General features: G+C 38.0%; 1 protein-coding gene and 1 non-coding gene across 2 annotated transcripts in view; both read left to right on the forward strand.

Annotated features, from left to right (window-relative positions):
* The window catches only part of LOC144197023 (contactin-associated protein-like 4), a 34,998-nt gene extending 22,681 nt beyond the window's left edge, over positions 1 to 12,317 (forward strand). Inside the window, exons 14-24 of the mRNA XM_077717554.1 lie at positions 169 to 328; positions 872 to 996; positions 2,202 to 2,372; positions 3,437 to 3,655; positions 4,253 to 4,492; positions 5,232 to 5,459; positions 5,695 to 5,828; positions 6,024 to 6,111; positions 9,459 to 9,674; positions 10,350 to 10,421; positions 11,405 to 12,317. Coding sequence (XP_077573680.1) covers positions 169 to 328; positions 872 to 996; positions 2,202 to 2,372; positions 3,437 to 3,655; positions 4,253 to 4,492; positions 5,232 to 5,459; positions 5,695 to 5,828; positions 6,024 to 6,111; positions 9,459 to 9,674; positions 10,350 to 10,421; positions 11,405 to 11,601 — 1,850 coding nt within the window. The 3' untranslated portion in view covers positions 11,602 to 12,317. The remainder of the gene's footprint in view (positions 1 to 168; positions 329 to 871; positions 997 to 2,201; positions 2,373 to 3,436; positions 3,656 to 4,252; positions 4,493 to 5,231; positions 5,460 to 5,694; positions 5,829 to 6,023; positions 6,112 to 9,458; positions 9,675 to 10,349; positions 10,422 to 11,404) is intronic.
* Positions 12,318 to 12,932: 615 nt separating this feature from the next.
* trnag-gcc (transfer RNA glycine (anticodon GCC)) lies at positions 12,933 to 13,003 on the forward strand. Its single transcript has one exon. It is a non-coding gene; the product is annotated as a tRNA-Gly (tRNA).
* Positions 13,004 to 15,504: the final 2,501 nt, after the last annotated feature.

Below are 15,504 nucleotides of genomic sequence, written 5' to 3' on the forward strand. Positions count from 1 at the left end.
TGATTTTGATGAGCCACACATGGTGTTGCTGACCCCTCTGGTGCTGGACCTGTAATTGGTTGAATGGCACATCCACTCACCTGTCTGGCCCTGGGCCTGACAGGTCATTGGTCATATTGATTAGTATCAGCGTAAAACTCCAAATGACAAATGTGTTTTATGTTTCAGACAGTATGTTACGAAGGTGGTGGTTTGGAGGACAAGCTCCCGGACAGATTCAAACACACTGGGGCGGCGCTCCGCCAGGCAGTCGATGTGCTTGCGGCCTGAAAAACAACTGTCTGGATCCAAATGTCCAGTGCAATTGTGATGCATATAATGAACAATGGTGGTGTAAATTATAACACTCCGATATATAGTGTAACAATATAAATGTCTTTTTCCATTTTCTTTATTTAGATATTTTATTTATTTACTTTGCAGATCGAAAATTGATTCTGATCTGCAAAGTAATTTCGGAATCTAAAACACACCTGGTTATACTGCAAAGTACTGCGTTTGTCATTTCTTCTTCTAACACTGGAAAGATTATTTTATTTAATATTTTTAATATTTGTCTTGTTGTGTTATTTCTGGGTTTTCTGTTATACACAAAAGACATGCGGTAAAAAAAAAAGACAGTGCACTACAATGATAGACAGCCTCTCATGTCATGGCCAAATGGCTTTCTCGAATCTCAAAATGTTTATCGTATCTACAGCAAATTATTTGCTCGAAATGTTCCTCGTATCTCGAGCATCTCATAGGTAGAGCTGCTCGTATGTAGAGGTACCACTGTACACCTTATAGTTTGAAAAACACAATATCCATGGAATTTTTGTTTTGTATTATTTTTCTAACATTTTGTTACTCAATATCCTTTAACCCCTAGGACTAGTGACGAAGGTTTCCTCACCCATAAAGAGACTCTTCCAGTACGTTCTCTGGTAGTGGGAAGCATAGAGCCAGACTCAGAAGCTGCCTACAAAGTGGGACCTCTAAGGTGTCATGGAGACAGTAGGTTCCTTGATTTTATGTTGTTTCAAACTTAGTTCCCCAAGTAATTAGTGGCACAAAAAAGTGTTAAAACAGTGGAGAACAATCAAAAAAGATTCTCCAGAGAGCTATTCTTGACTGCTACTGCAAGGATTAGAGAAAAAAACTTTAAAAGTGCATAATATTGTATTAAACAAAACAATTACAGCATTCAAGTAGTCTTGCAAAAGCAATGCCATTTATTTGCTGACCAAGTAGTGGTGAACACTATTATGCTGTAACCTCATTTCCTCAACCGTTTAATCTCACTAGGGTCATGGGGGTGCTGGAGCCTATCCCAGCTGACTTCCGGCCAGAGACGTGGGACACCCTGAATTGGTGGCCAGCCAATCGTAGGGCACAAGGAGACAAACAACCATTCACGCTCACAATCATACCAAGGTCCAACCAGCCTACCATGCATGTCTTTTGAATGAGGGAGGAAACCGGAGTACCCGGAGAAAACCCATGCACACGTGGGCCGACCAGAATTTGAACCCAGGTTCCCCACTGTAAGGGCGACGCGCTAACCACTCAGCCGGCGGGCCGCCATTATGCCGCAATATCAGGTAAAATATGATATTCTGCACCTTGCCCTTCATTCCACAAAAGGCATTTAAACTAACGGAATGATGCTGGATTCTAGATTCCTGGGGATTAGTTTTGAATGCATTAAGCTACTTCAAAGAAGTCAATATTTACTATTGGAATAAGGGCCCCCATTCATTTTCAACACTGCTTGTCTGTGTCATGGTGCTTTAACCTATCAGGTGTTTTCGGAAACTTGTGGACAACAACCGGGACTAGTAGGGCTCACACGAAGAACAGACAGACATTCACACTCAAAATCACACAGCCAGCGAGTGGAAAGCATTCTCTCGCTGGTCTCCACAAAGTTAGGGGAAAGATTTACAGCACTATTTGGTGACTAAGAAGAAGCCCAATACATTTTGGTTCCAACAGTTTCAATCTGTTTAAACCGCAACATGTCATGTTTAATTCTGTTGTACAAATTGTAGAGATACACCAATCCTTGTGCCCTCTAGTAATTATAATAAAACTAACTTTTTTGAACGATCAGTTCCAAGTATGAGTAAAGTATTGAACATTAAACTATGTTATTGCTTTTGTGATAAGTGTTTTCAAAGGGGACTTTGCAAACTGGTGCCTTTTTTTTTGTATTCCAGAAAGTTTTTGGAATGCTGCGCTCTTTGATGAAGAGACATCCTACCTTCATTTTCCAACCTTTGATGGAGAATTGAATGCAGAAATTTCGTTTTTATTCAAAACAACATCGTCCTCTGGGGTCTTCCTTGAAAATCTGGGCATCAGAGATTTTATCCGTATTGAACTCAGATGTAAGTAAAAGCTTACCTCGATCTCCATATTCTAACCTTTCAATGTTTTTTGTCTTGATGTTATCTTGGCTTTGTTTTTTATGCATCTGTGTCCATTCCTTCTCCCAATCCCTCCCCAAAACACAAAAAAGAACCCAGCAAAGAATATTTTCAATTTGGTTGACATTGTCAAGGCAGCAGGTGGTTAGACGCATCTATATCATTATTACAGCTATTGGCATCACTCAGTTTACAGAGAATATTCCTCTGGGCTTATTGAAACCCACGCTCGCTATTTTTTTCTCTCCACTTTAAACATCCTCCATGAGACGAGAGTTTTCAAACAACATTCAACACTCTTGGCACTTCATCTCTGAATGTGGATTCATGCAGTCTGGTAGATTAATGATTAACAGGAAAGACTAATTCGAGCTAAATGTGTATCACAGATGAATCTGTGGAGCTAATAGAGAAGTGAAAAATTTTCTAATTGAAAATCATTTAGACAGCAGCGATTTGTTCATTTTTTTAAACTGCTTATACTCAAAGGGGTAGCGGGGCTGCTGGAGCCTATCCCAGCTGATTCCGGGCGAGAGGTTGGGAACACCCTGAATCGGCGGCCAGCCGATCGCAGAGCACAAGGAAACGGACAACCATACACACTCACATCCATATCTAAGGGTCATTTAGAGTGACCAATCAGTCTACCATGCATGGTTTTGGACTGTGGGAGAAGAAACACGCAGGCCAGGGGAGAACATGCAAACTCCACACAGGTGGACCGAGCCAGATTTGAACCCAGGAGCCCGGAGCTGTGAACTTGATGCGCTAACCACTCAGCCGCTGGGCACCGATGCATAAAATTTCTCATCTCATTTTCTGAACCGCTTCATCCTCATTACAGTAACAGGGGGTGCTGGAGCTAATCCCAGCTGACTCCGGGTCAGAGAAAGGTCAGTGACATGACAACATTTAGTTCTTTGTTAATCTATTTGTTAGAATTCTACAGAAATGTACTCATCTCAATGCCATCTCAGATTTGAGATTTTTCTCAATCTCATGCTCACGCTTCCATAATTTTGCAGCCCCCTTTGAAGTGATCTTCTCGTTTGATGTGGGGAATGGACCACTGGAGCTCCAAGTGGAAACTGGTGTTCCTCTGAATGACGAACGGTGGCACAGCGTCCGAGCTGAACGAAATGTAAAGGAGGCAACGCTTCATGTTGATGACTTCCCTGCAGCTACGCAGGAGGCTCCTTCTGATGGCCACATTCATTTGCAATTGAACAGCCAACTTTTTATAGGTGAGCAGCAAATGTGTATCCTTGTAACGTTTGCCAAATACCGTACCTATTACGCAGCCTATGGGGCCCTGGGTTCAAATCAAGGTCGGTCCACCTGTGTGGAGTTTGCATGTCCTCCTCCGGCCTATGTGGGTTTTCTCCAGGTGCTCTGGTTTCCTCCCACATTTTTAAAAATTTAATATTCAGTAAGACACTGCAATCCCAAACAGTTGAAAAAGCTCATAACAATTAAGATCGTAACAAACAAAATGTCATTATGTAGTTCATTGAGCTGTAACGTTTCAAGCTCTGTTAAGAGGCTTAGCCCTCATGTCACTGAATAGGAATTAATATTTTATAGCTCATCTGTGGGTATCTCACAAAATGTAGGAACCCTACAGTACGCCACTAAAATGTATGAATTTATTAGGGTTTACCGGGCAGTCAAACTGTCTGTATGTCATGTCAGGATACTTTTTTTGTTGTGATTGTAGAGCAAAGCAAGGGGTTGTTACTGCCTGAAACTTGGCGTTTAACGCAGACAAGGCCTACACCTACATCAGCAGAGAAATAAAGAGTGACCTTCAGCTGCCTTTTTGTCTTTTATTTCCCTTTTAGGAAGTACAGCTTCCAGACAAAAGGGCTTTACAGGTTGTATCCGTTCTCTGCAGTTAAATGGAATCACTCTTGATCTGGAAGAGAGGGCTAAAGTCACGCCTGGGGTCCAACCTGGATGTCCAGGCCACTGCAAGAGTTATGAGTACCTCTGTCAAAACCACGGTCTTTGTGGGGAAAGACACAGTGGTTTCTATTGTAACTGTAGTCGGTCAGCCTACACTGGAGCCTTCTGCCATAAAGGTATGGATATTTGAATAATTATTTTTGATCAAGCATCCGGTTGTGGCTGGACTTGTAAAACATATTTGACAGACAGCAATTGTTTTGTTTGTAGCCAATGATAGATATATTATTGAAAATGAATATTTTAAAATATATTCTCCAACTACAAAATCCTAACCCATATTCTCCTCTTACATTTGTTAAAACAAACATTTGTCTGAACACTGAGTTACATATTTGCTCGCTCATAGAATGCAGTTCAAAACAAATCAAATAGAAGACAAAAAACACGGACTATAATGTGGTATAAATCCAGAATCTTAACTTTATAGCCTGATCCTCGAAAGGGTCACGTAGGGTACTAGAGCCTATCCCTGTCAACCACAGACAACAGGCAGGGGGCAGCCTGAATTGGTTGCCAGCCAATCACTGGGTACAATGAAGCAGACACTGACTACCAATCACATTTTCACTCAGTGGGAATCAAACCCAGACTGCCCAGACCAAAGTCACACTTAAATCTTTACTAATACTTGTCCTGTTGTGTAAGTCCATTATCTACCATTAGCTTACGATCGACTGTTTGGGCCTTGTTGTTGTGATTTATAGTGTGATTAATTTTGATGAGGAGTTCATTCATATTCTTACATTATAAAGGTAAACTCTCCTGGATAACTTAATCCTTGAATATAGTAGTACTTGCTGCAAATGTCTGACATTTGGCATTGGATACATTGGAAATTCTCCTCTGTTCCAGTGATTTCTGCCAACTTTAAGTCAACAACCTCCATCAGATATACCCTTCTGGAGCCCAATGAGTTAAGGCAAAACCGTAGTGACATCATGACATCATCTATCTTTTCTAAAATGATACTGAAAGGGGAAAATATCTCCATGAACTTCAAGACTAGACAGACTCCCGCACTGCTACTCTTTATCAAGTCATTCTTCAGAGAATACATTGCCCTGCTCATCAACAGACACGGTAAGGGCATTAATAGTTATTTTTGTAATTATCGTATTGGGACTTACGGACCTAAGTTGCTATTATTATTACTTTGAGTAGTAATGTTCTAATCCTGCATTCCATGCAATCCATTTCAATTTGAGCCTTCAAAAGTGTGACAAAATACAGTAAACTGTCTTGTAACCATGTTGAATACAAAGTACTCTTAGTTTATGAGAGTTTTCTTTTCAATTTTTTGCTGTGTGTTTGTTAGGCAAGCTAGAATTAAGATACAAGTTCCACAACAACAGAAATGTGGAAGTGTTTGGAAGCAGTGTCACGAACCTGGCAGATGGACGCCTACATGCTGTGGCCATTAAAAGGCGAGGAGACGCCATCTCGATTCAGGTACATGCAGATATAGCTCAAGGTAACTGTATATATGCTGGCCAGATTTTTTTGTACAATTAAAGATTGCTAAATTTTATATTTGCCCATTGTTTCAAAACATTTTACATTATATTCTGATTCATTGCAGTTTTGAGTTTTTTTGGGAAATAATCAATTTCATTTTTTTTCCCTTTAATTAACATGATTGCACAGGTTGACAAGAATAACAATGAGAACTTCGTCTTGACATCAGGTGTAGAATTCAACAGTATAAACTCAATTATTCTGGGGAGAGTACGTGGTGAGTCAGGCGCCTTGGTACACTTGTTAAAGTCATTCCCTGGTGATTACATATGTTTTGTCATCAATGCAGTTTGTGATTTTATTGTGATTATTCTATTATGTTTAATGGCTATGCAAACAATCAGATTCTACTTCATGCCAAGTTTGTTTACTTCATGCCGAGTTTGTTTACTCCATGCCAAGTTTGTTTACTTCATGCCAAGTTTGTTTACTTCATGCCAAGTTACCACCTTGTAAGGATAAACGATACGGAAACAAATCACTTAATGTTTTATTATAGAAAACAGAACTTTTGAAACTAAATGTATGAGGATGCCGTATGGGGGGGGGGGGTATTTTCCTTACATCACCTCCGGTAACTGCAAGAGCAAAACCAACCTAAACAGACTTTTCACCAGGTGTGGAAAATTCTCACAGACAGAGAATTTGACTTCAAGAAAATGACATAGAATCTTTAAGAATCCACCCCTTTGCATCAAGAATGCATTTAAATAGCATTAAAAGCCTTTTAAGTGGGCAAGACAGCATGGGTGTTATGTCACTAATGCAAAAGTTCAGACATTATGACAGTACTGTGTGACTTTTCTCTCTTACCTTCGTATTGAGCCTCACTCTCTTTCTCAAGCTGCCTTTAATATGCCATTACAAGAATATCCTCTGTAAAGGTCTTTCAGATTGTTTACAAATGGGAAATGGTTGAAAACCCCTGTTCCTCGACATAACAAACCGTTAACATTTTACTAATGTGGGTGTTTAACTGAGTCAGAGAGACACGTACTACAATTAAGCATCAGTCGTCAAGCCTTTTAATGAAAAGTGATTTATTATATTTTTCTTGCTAGTAATTACTTTATAATATCTATATATCTGAGAAATTGAAAAAAAACTGCAGTATAAAGATTGTGATTAGCTAAACCACTAGATTCATATAACATGTCTCTTAAATATTGCAATATTTGAATGTTATCTTTCACATTGTATATTCCCTCTTTTTGACCTATGGATATACAGTTAAGAGATAAATGCTGAATAGCCAAAAAGAGAAGCCATCGTCAAGAGATTAAATTCAAATTGACAATAATATATACATGTTTTATCACTATAAGCCAGATAATTTAAAAGTGAGCTTGAAGAACATTTCTTTCAAAGATTCAAAGTGCTCATGAAACTTCTCACATTCTTGATTTTTCGCATTTGGGATTGTGAATTCAGGGAATATTTCTTTTACAGGATTATGCAAGTACAAAATGAAAAGGGCCAATCTGACATGCATATATGAAAACACACGAGTCTTTGGATGTTACATTTTTGTGTGTGACTTCCAGTCTATTTTGCCTTCGTTGCTCTTTACTCTAAACCGTTGTCACGTGAAGTCAAAATGTAAACAGCAATAGAGGACAATACATAAAACAAATCTAGTTGAACTATGTTATGACTGTCAAATCCATGCTGTAAATGTCTTTTTTGAAGGACAGGAAGTTGTTTAAAAATAGACCGCTACGTTCAAATATTTAGAGATCAGCAAATTAATGTCACTCCTAAAGTTCACAATAGATTTTTGGAGCCTCATGTCAAAAGTACAAAGTATACCCTCAATATCCCAAAAAGTTTAGTTTGTAGTGAGTGTGTCTCATCATACCAATGTTGTTCACTCCCATTTCACAACTTTGTTCAGTTTATTGTTAGTCTGTACTTTTGTGTTTGAAGCAACATCGGTTACCTATAATACTTTGTTATTAGATGTTAAATTTTATTTATTTCAATCTTACTTTTGACTTATTCCATGGTAACCTGTCACCCAGTTATTCAACCGAGAGTAAAAACACTATGGCAATCACATTGGCAGCAGAAATGAAAATCTGTCAGTCCCTGTCAGGCCTGTTTTCCATCAGACTAGTTCATGAACCAGGAAAGTAGACTAGTCGTATCTGAAATTTTCCCAGAAAGACATAGAAGAATAGCAAAAGTAGTGAAGCATAATATGCAGTGGTATGCATAAGTTTGGATACTCTTAGCATGCCTAAACATTTTCATGCTACTGTACTTCATAGATATGTGGAAACTGCTGCTTTAAATTCATTCGTTTTCTATACCGCACATCCTGGTAAGGGTTGCTGGAGCCTATCCCAGCTGGCTTTGGGCAAACGGCAAACTACATCCAAGACTGGTCGCCAGTCAGCCGTAGGGTACACAGCAAGACAAATGACCCTTCACACTCACAAACATACCACCACCAGCGGGAATATAGCCCGCACCTGCTCCCATCAAACTCAAGCGAGTGAACCTCTGCACCAGTGGTCTCCAAACTATTCGAGAAAGGGCTGCAGTGGGTGCAAGTTTTTGTTCCAACCTATAGGAGGAAAACTTTCAACCAATCTGGTATCTCAGAAGTGCAATCAGTGGATTGCAGTCAGGTGCTTCTTGTTTCAGCCGAAACCTCAGAGGTTAAACTGTTTGCGTTGGATCGGTTGGAACAAAAACCTGCATCCACAGGGGCCCTCAAGGATCGGTTTGGAAACCTCTGCGTCCACACTGTCAGATAACTGCTTTAAATTGGTTTGTAAATTAGTAAATATTGCAAAGGGTTAGCCAGAGTAATGGAACTAAAGCAATACCCAAAATATCCAAGTGTGCTTCTGCTTGAAGTCATGAACTGCACACTACATTGAAAGCAATTAATTTTCACGCATTGAGCTTTGACAGCATGTTTTCCTAATAATTTAGTGGTAATGAATTGTAGCGGGTCCAAATTATACTTTAATAGGCTTCTCTATAAATTCCAACCACTTAGAATTAAGTCAGTGTAGTTATTTGCTCACACACGTATCAAAATGAGGCATTTCCTCCATTTTTGTTATACAGTTCTATTATTTTGTAAACAGACCTCACCCTATTGGCGATTGAGTGTTTAGCGTATCGGCCTCACAGTTCTGGGGTCGAGGATTTAATCCCAGGTCGGTCATCACTGTGTGGAATTTGCATGTTTTCCCTGTGCCTGGTGCCCATAGTTATTTGGCTTAGGCTCAAGCATCCCCCACGACCATTGTGACAATAATCAGTTCAGAAAATAAATCAATTTATAGACCTTACCTTTGTCAGTCTTAGTTTGTACTCTTGTAGGTTTTTGCAGATGTGTACAGACCACATGTAGTATTCCTACCAAATTCTCATCATAGCATAATAACAATTGTATCCAGGTATGTGAGTGCGCCATTTCAACATTCAAGATATTGTACATAGAAGGGGAAATAAATCAGACATTAAGTGTGACTTTTAGTGGGAATATGGTGAAAAAATGATTTGCATTCTGAAAACACACTGTCTGCGTTATTTTTGTGTCTCCAGCGGCTGATATTGGTGACATGGAGCTGGCTAGGGTGGCTGCTCTCGGCTTCACCGGCTGTCTCTCAGCAGTTTTATTTAACTCCATCAGCCCCCTCAAAGCAGCTCTACTCCAACTTGGGAGACATGTTTCTATTACAGGCCCACTGACACAATCAAACTGTGGTTCTCTTTCCACTGTTGACCCTCAATCTCCAGTAACAACACATCCTTTACCAGGTACAATGAAAAATAGTACTTGAATACATAATAATGGATTTCATTGCCATCTGCAGAAGTTTGAAAGCTTTAGAAATGCTTTTGTAACCCTTTCGACACCAATTAAACCAACTGAACTTTATTTTCTTCGGTTTCGTTGCCTTGTGGCATTTTATGGAATCTTTTATTTCGGATTTGTTTGGGCCACACATTCAGTTCACCAGACAGTTTCTATTGAAGTAATTTTTGATTGAACCATGAAGGTGTTGTCACAGACAGTGAAAATAAATTCACCTTGCCAAAAATGTAATGAGCCCAGTTGTCTCATGATTTTACGAGGTGCCTTGAAATTACTTTTAAAAGGAACGGTCTAAAATGTACGTCTTCATTTTAATTCTTGAAGTGGGAAACAATTCAGGAAACAAAGAGAGAATTATGAAAATATATTTTCCACATCACAATGTACACTAACAGACAGACACACAATGTAGCCCACCAAATGCATAATAGTTTTTTTCTGCCTGGTAATTCTTGAATCATCCAGCTGAATCTGGTAGAAAGGCGTTAGAAAATAATTCTCACTGAATTTGCTGATATAGTATATCTGTACACCGTGAATTTAATAATGCTTGCAGTACACTGCAGCTTCAGTTGTCCTCGATTTTGGCTTGATCTCCCTTTTCAAAATGTTTCCAGATCCACCTGCTTCACTGGATCCAAGTCAACCTTTAGTCAACACCATCGGGAGAGACTCTGCTGTAATTGGAGGTACTAAATAAGATGATTAACACTATGAAGCTCAATCACAACCATCCACGGAATTGAGCTGTTTAATTTTAGTTTTCAATAACATAGGAGTTAGTTATTTTACTTTGAATACTTTTACTAATACTAATACTACTTTTACTACTCAGAGGCCTACTTTAAAATTGTATTATGCAATAACTAATGTTCAATAGCTAATCAATCTCTGCTAAATCGACTATAACATTTTACTTTATTGTTTATTTGTAAGTCTAACATTTTCAAAATGTTTCAAATTCTTATGCATTAAATGTTACTATGTGGGTTATCTTCTATGTTTCGCATTAATATTCAAAGGCATTTTCAATTGCTACTAGTGCAGGGGTAGGGAACCTATGGCTCGGGAGCCACATGTGGCTCTTATGATGGGTGCATATGCCTCTTAGCTAAAATATGGAAACCAGTGGTGAGAGTCCCGAATGCACCAGTAGGAATGTTACGTTGAGATTGTGTCATTGATTTTATTGACACACATTGAATTCATTAATATTCATTGATTAGCAACAGCGTAACAACGTTGTCAAAGGAATTCAGAGACGTTTTGTACTTTAACAGTGATAAAATGCCTGCAAAATTTAATGTATTTATTGCTTTCCAAATTTCATCCCTCAAGACCTTTGCCCACAAATGTCATTTTAATATAATTATAAGAGTGAGAGTGGTTGTGTACTTTGGGTAAAATAAATCAAAGTCCATGCTTACATAAGTTCTTAATATTCATTAAAGACACTGTCATTTTATCCAAAAACATGAAATTCACTTTTAAAATTATTTTATGAATATTTTAGATAATTCATATTTATAAGCCAATAGGCACCTGTTTACAATATTATATTTATTATTACCATTTTTAGATAACATCCAGCTAATATACCTTAAAAGCAAGATATATCTGACTCTGGTTCATGTGAGACCATTTTGATTCATATTTATGTCACTTTTTATAGGTGTTATCGCAGTGGTGATCTTTATCACTGCTTCGACATTGGGCGTCATCGGAAGAATCATCTACAACAGAAATGAGACTTATCGGAACACGGACCTAAAACCTACACAACCAGGTTTTGTCAAGGATGTCCACTCGCATGACGAATCAAATTCTCATAGTGCTCGAAATGATAATCATAAAGAGTTTTTCATATAATGGAAATGTTACTGACAAGAAGAACTTGCTTTGATCTGCACAACAGTTTTAAGAAAAACTGCATTAAGGAACCATGGGTCAATTACTATCTATTTTTTTCATTTTGATTTGTAAATATTCAATGCTTTGCAAAACTTGTAAAATATGTGTGGATTAAAAAGAGATGTCAGTATTTTCATTTGAACAGTGTAGATCTTTTAAATATAAATAAAATGATTTTGTGCAGTAATTAAAATAAATCTTAATTAATGTGCCATTCACAGGTGCACCACCCTTTCAATTATGCACACTGTGAGAGATTATTCCAAAACAATTCATATTGTTAAAGGTTTGTAGTGGTTTAGGATTTCATGTCTGTTTTAACAGAGCAATTGTTTGTCTGTCTTTTTTGATAAACTAATTGTGAATGTAACTTGTCAATCGATGATAATCCTGCATTGGAAACTCAGTGTTGGACTCTCAGACATTTTACAGACTGAAGATTCCAAATCACCATTGCAGATTATGAAGAAGACAAGCTGACTACAAACATGTGCTGAATCACACAGTTATTAAGATGCCATATCAGACGAGGCAATGCCTCTTTGATATATTTGAACCAGACATTTAATATTTTACCGTGCATGTGCCGTTTGATATTTTGTATAGTATGTACATTTGTTGCAACATTGTTTCAGGGGACTTTCTTTAATAAACAAAAACGATTGTTGGTGGTGGATCATTAACAATTTTTTAACAAGATCTTCATAATGACGATGCATTGATGGTTCAGTGGTAGAGTTCTTGCTTCCCATGTGAGAGGCATAGGTCTGATTCCTCGTCGTTGAAGTGTACAATGAACACAATTTAAGCAATGACTGTGTAGAGAAAATGATATGAGTAAGGATTGTGTAAATAGGTTTTCAATGCAAACATTCAACTTTGAGATCTTCCAAATCTTCTTAAGACTTTTAAGAAGTTAACCTCAAACCTTTACTTTGAATGTAACGAATTGTATGTTTTGACATGCTGCTAGAGGGTATGAAGCATTGATAGTTCAGTGGTAGAATTCACGCTTGCCATGCGAGAGGCCTGGGTCCGATTCCCAGTCAATGCAGCATAACATGAATATATAGTATTAAGCACCATTCCAGCATTGCTTGAAAGTCCAAGTCATCGTTTCCCTACCTCTGTGATAGTAGATTTTTATAGTTAACTTACAACTATCGAATAATTGAACGAAAAGAGCGTCACAATTTACGACAATATGCAAGCGATCACGAAATTAACTTTTAACAATTACTTTTAATGTAACAAATTATATCTTTTAACATGCCAACAAAGAGTATGAAGCATTGATAGTTCAGTGGTAGAATTCTCGCTTGCCATGCGAGAGGCCTGGGTCCGATTCCCAGTCAATGCAGTATAACATGAATATATTGTTTTAAGCACCATTCAAGCTTTGCTTGAAATTCCAAGTCATCATTTCCCTACCTGTGTGATACTAGATTTTTATAGTTAACTTACAACTTTCGAATAATTAAACGAAAAGAGCGTCACAATTTACGACAATATGCGAGCGATCACGAAATTAACCTTTAACCTTTACTTTTAATGTAACAAATTACATGTTTTAACATGCCAATGAAGAGTATGAAGCATTAGTAGAATTCATGCTTGCCATGTGAGAGGCCTTGGTCTGATTCTGAGTTAATGCAGTGTATGATAAATACACAACACCATAATACCATGTAGACATACTTGAATTTAGAAAACAATATTTATCAAAGTTTGTGAAAGCAGCCTTCCAACTTTGATTGTTTATGATCGATACAATTTGTTTGTAGATTGCTATTTAAAGCTATAATCACTATAATACAGGCAATATTTGCCATTGTTTGCCTCATAGGTCAATGCTCTTCTTGTATAAATAATAAAATGAATTTCCCACATTTGAAAACCAGACAAGGGTACAGTAGATCACCATGCCTTGCTGCACCACTGATTACATCTAATGCATATTTATGCACAACAAAACATATATATTAAAGTCTCATGTTTTATTGATGCTTGATGTGAACAAAGTTTAAAGTCATCCCTCAGACAAATAACCTTAGTTCATTTATTACTATGCGTCAGGAATGGAAAAAACGTTGGTTCCCAAGACAATATTGATTTCTATAAAGCAATTCATCAATTAAAACATTTTGAATGGATGTTTTGAATTAGTTAAACATGTCAGATGATTTAAGGGTTATGATTGTATTATTTATTCATTCATTCATTCAAAACCGCTTATCCTTGTCATGGTCATGGAATGTTGGAGCATATTACCTTAATCCTCCCGGCAGACTTGAGGCAAAAGCTAGAAGAACCACACTGCACAGTAGCCCTATGATTTTATAATTCCAAATGATTTTAATAATGTTGAAATTTCTGCATTAATATTCATTATTTTTCATTCATTTACTTTATTCTGAACCACTTTAGCCTTGGAAGTTATGGAGCTTATCCCAGCTGAATTTGGGCGAGAGGTTGGGGACACCCTGAATTGGTGCCCAGCCAATCACAGGGAACAAGGAGACAGACAACCATTCACTCTCATACTCAAACCTCAGGGAAATTTAGACCAATCAGCCTACCATGCATGTTTTTGGAATGAAAGAGGAAACTGGAGTACCCGGGGAAAACCCACGCATAACATTCAAACTCCACACAGGGGGATCAAAACCCCTAACCCTCAGCCTCACCCTCACCCTAACCATTTTGTATTTAAACACACCCTAACCCTAACCTAACACTAACCATTTTGTATTTAAACACACCCTAACCCTAACCATTGTGTAATTTAAACACACCCTAACCCTAACCATTTTATATTTAAACACACCCTAACCCTAACCTAACCCTAACCATTTTGTATTTAAACACCCTAACCCTAACCTAACCCTAACCATTTTGAATATAAACACACCCTAACCTAACCCTAACCATTTTGTATTTAAACACACTCTAACCCTAACCATTTTGTATTTAAACACACCCTCACCCTAACCTAACCCTAATCCTAAAAAAGGAAGCTGACAAACAATTTGGAATTATTAATAAGTATTCATGGACAAAACATAACTAACATCAGTCTCTGACTCAGATATTTTTTTAGGCCAGCAGAGAAGGCCTTGCATGCCCTGACGGTCCACCACTGGTGAGAACCCACCTGTGATTAAACCTTCTATGAGGCAGATGCGCCGGGACGGCTATTTCTTTAATATTCATGTCTAAATAACAATAATTGTTTTGCAAAACAGAACACAAATTGACATCAACGCTATGTTGCAGTCTGTATTAAAGGATAATTTATATATCTAAATACCCAATTAATGCTACAGATTAAAACACATGAAAAAAAAATGAAAAAAAAATCAGACATAGGCATTGTCGTCATCATTGACTTGACAAAAAGCCTAGTAGTCATCATACCCTCAGCAGCGTATGACGAAATTGTATAGTGCTTCTCCACAAGTTCGTCTTCCCAGGCCAGACACATTTATGACATTTATTTATGACATATTCATACTTGTTAGCTCTCCGCCTTGAGCGCCATTTTCCGGCGACTACAAGTCGACTACAAGAGCGTGGAAATGGACTGGTTTGCTCTGGCATGTCAATATTTCCGACCAGAGGGAAATAAAAAAAATCGTCTTGCTCGGTCTACTTGTCAGTGTGACAGCCAGGTGATGTTTGCACAACATGGCTGAACAAAGAAAGCTATTCTTGTTCTGGGCCCACCATAACAGCAGTGGCCTTCTATTGTAGTGAATATTTTCCCCAACCATTAAACTAAAAAGTTGTTGAAATTCTTTCTGGGGTCTGTTTTTCCTCCCTTCCCTGGTTCCCCCTCAATTTCTAGAGATGTGAATTCAC

The sequence above is a fragment of the Stigmatopora nigra genome, chromosome 5 (assembly GCF_051989575.1).
Source record: "Stigmatopora nigra isolate UIUO_SnigA chromosome 5, RoL_Snig_1.1, whole genome shotgun sequence".
Taxonomy (NCBI): Eukaryota; Metazoa; Chordata; class Actinopteri; order Syngnathiformes; family Syngnathidae; genus Stigmatopora; species Stigmatopora nigra.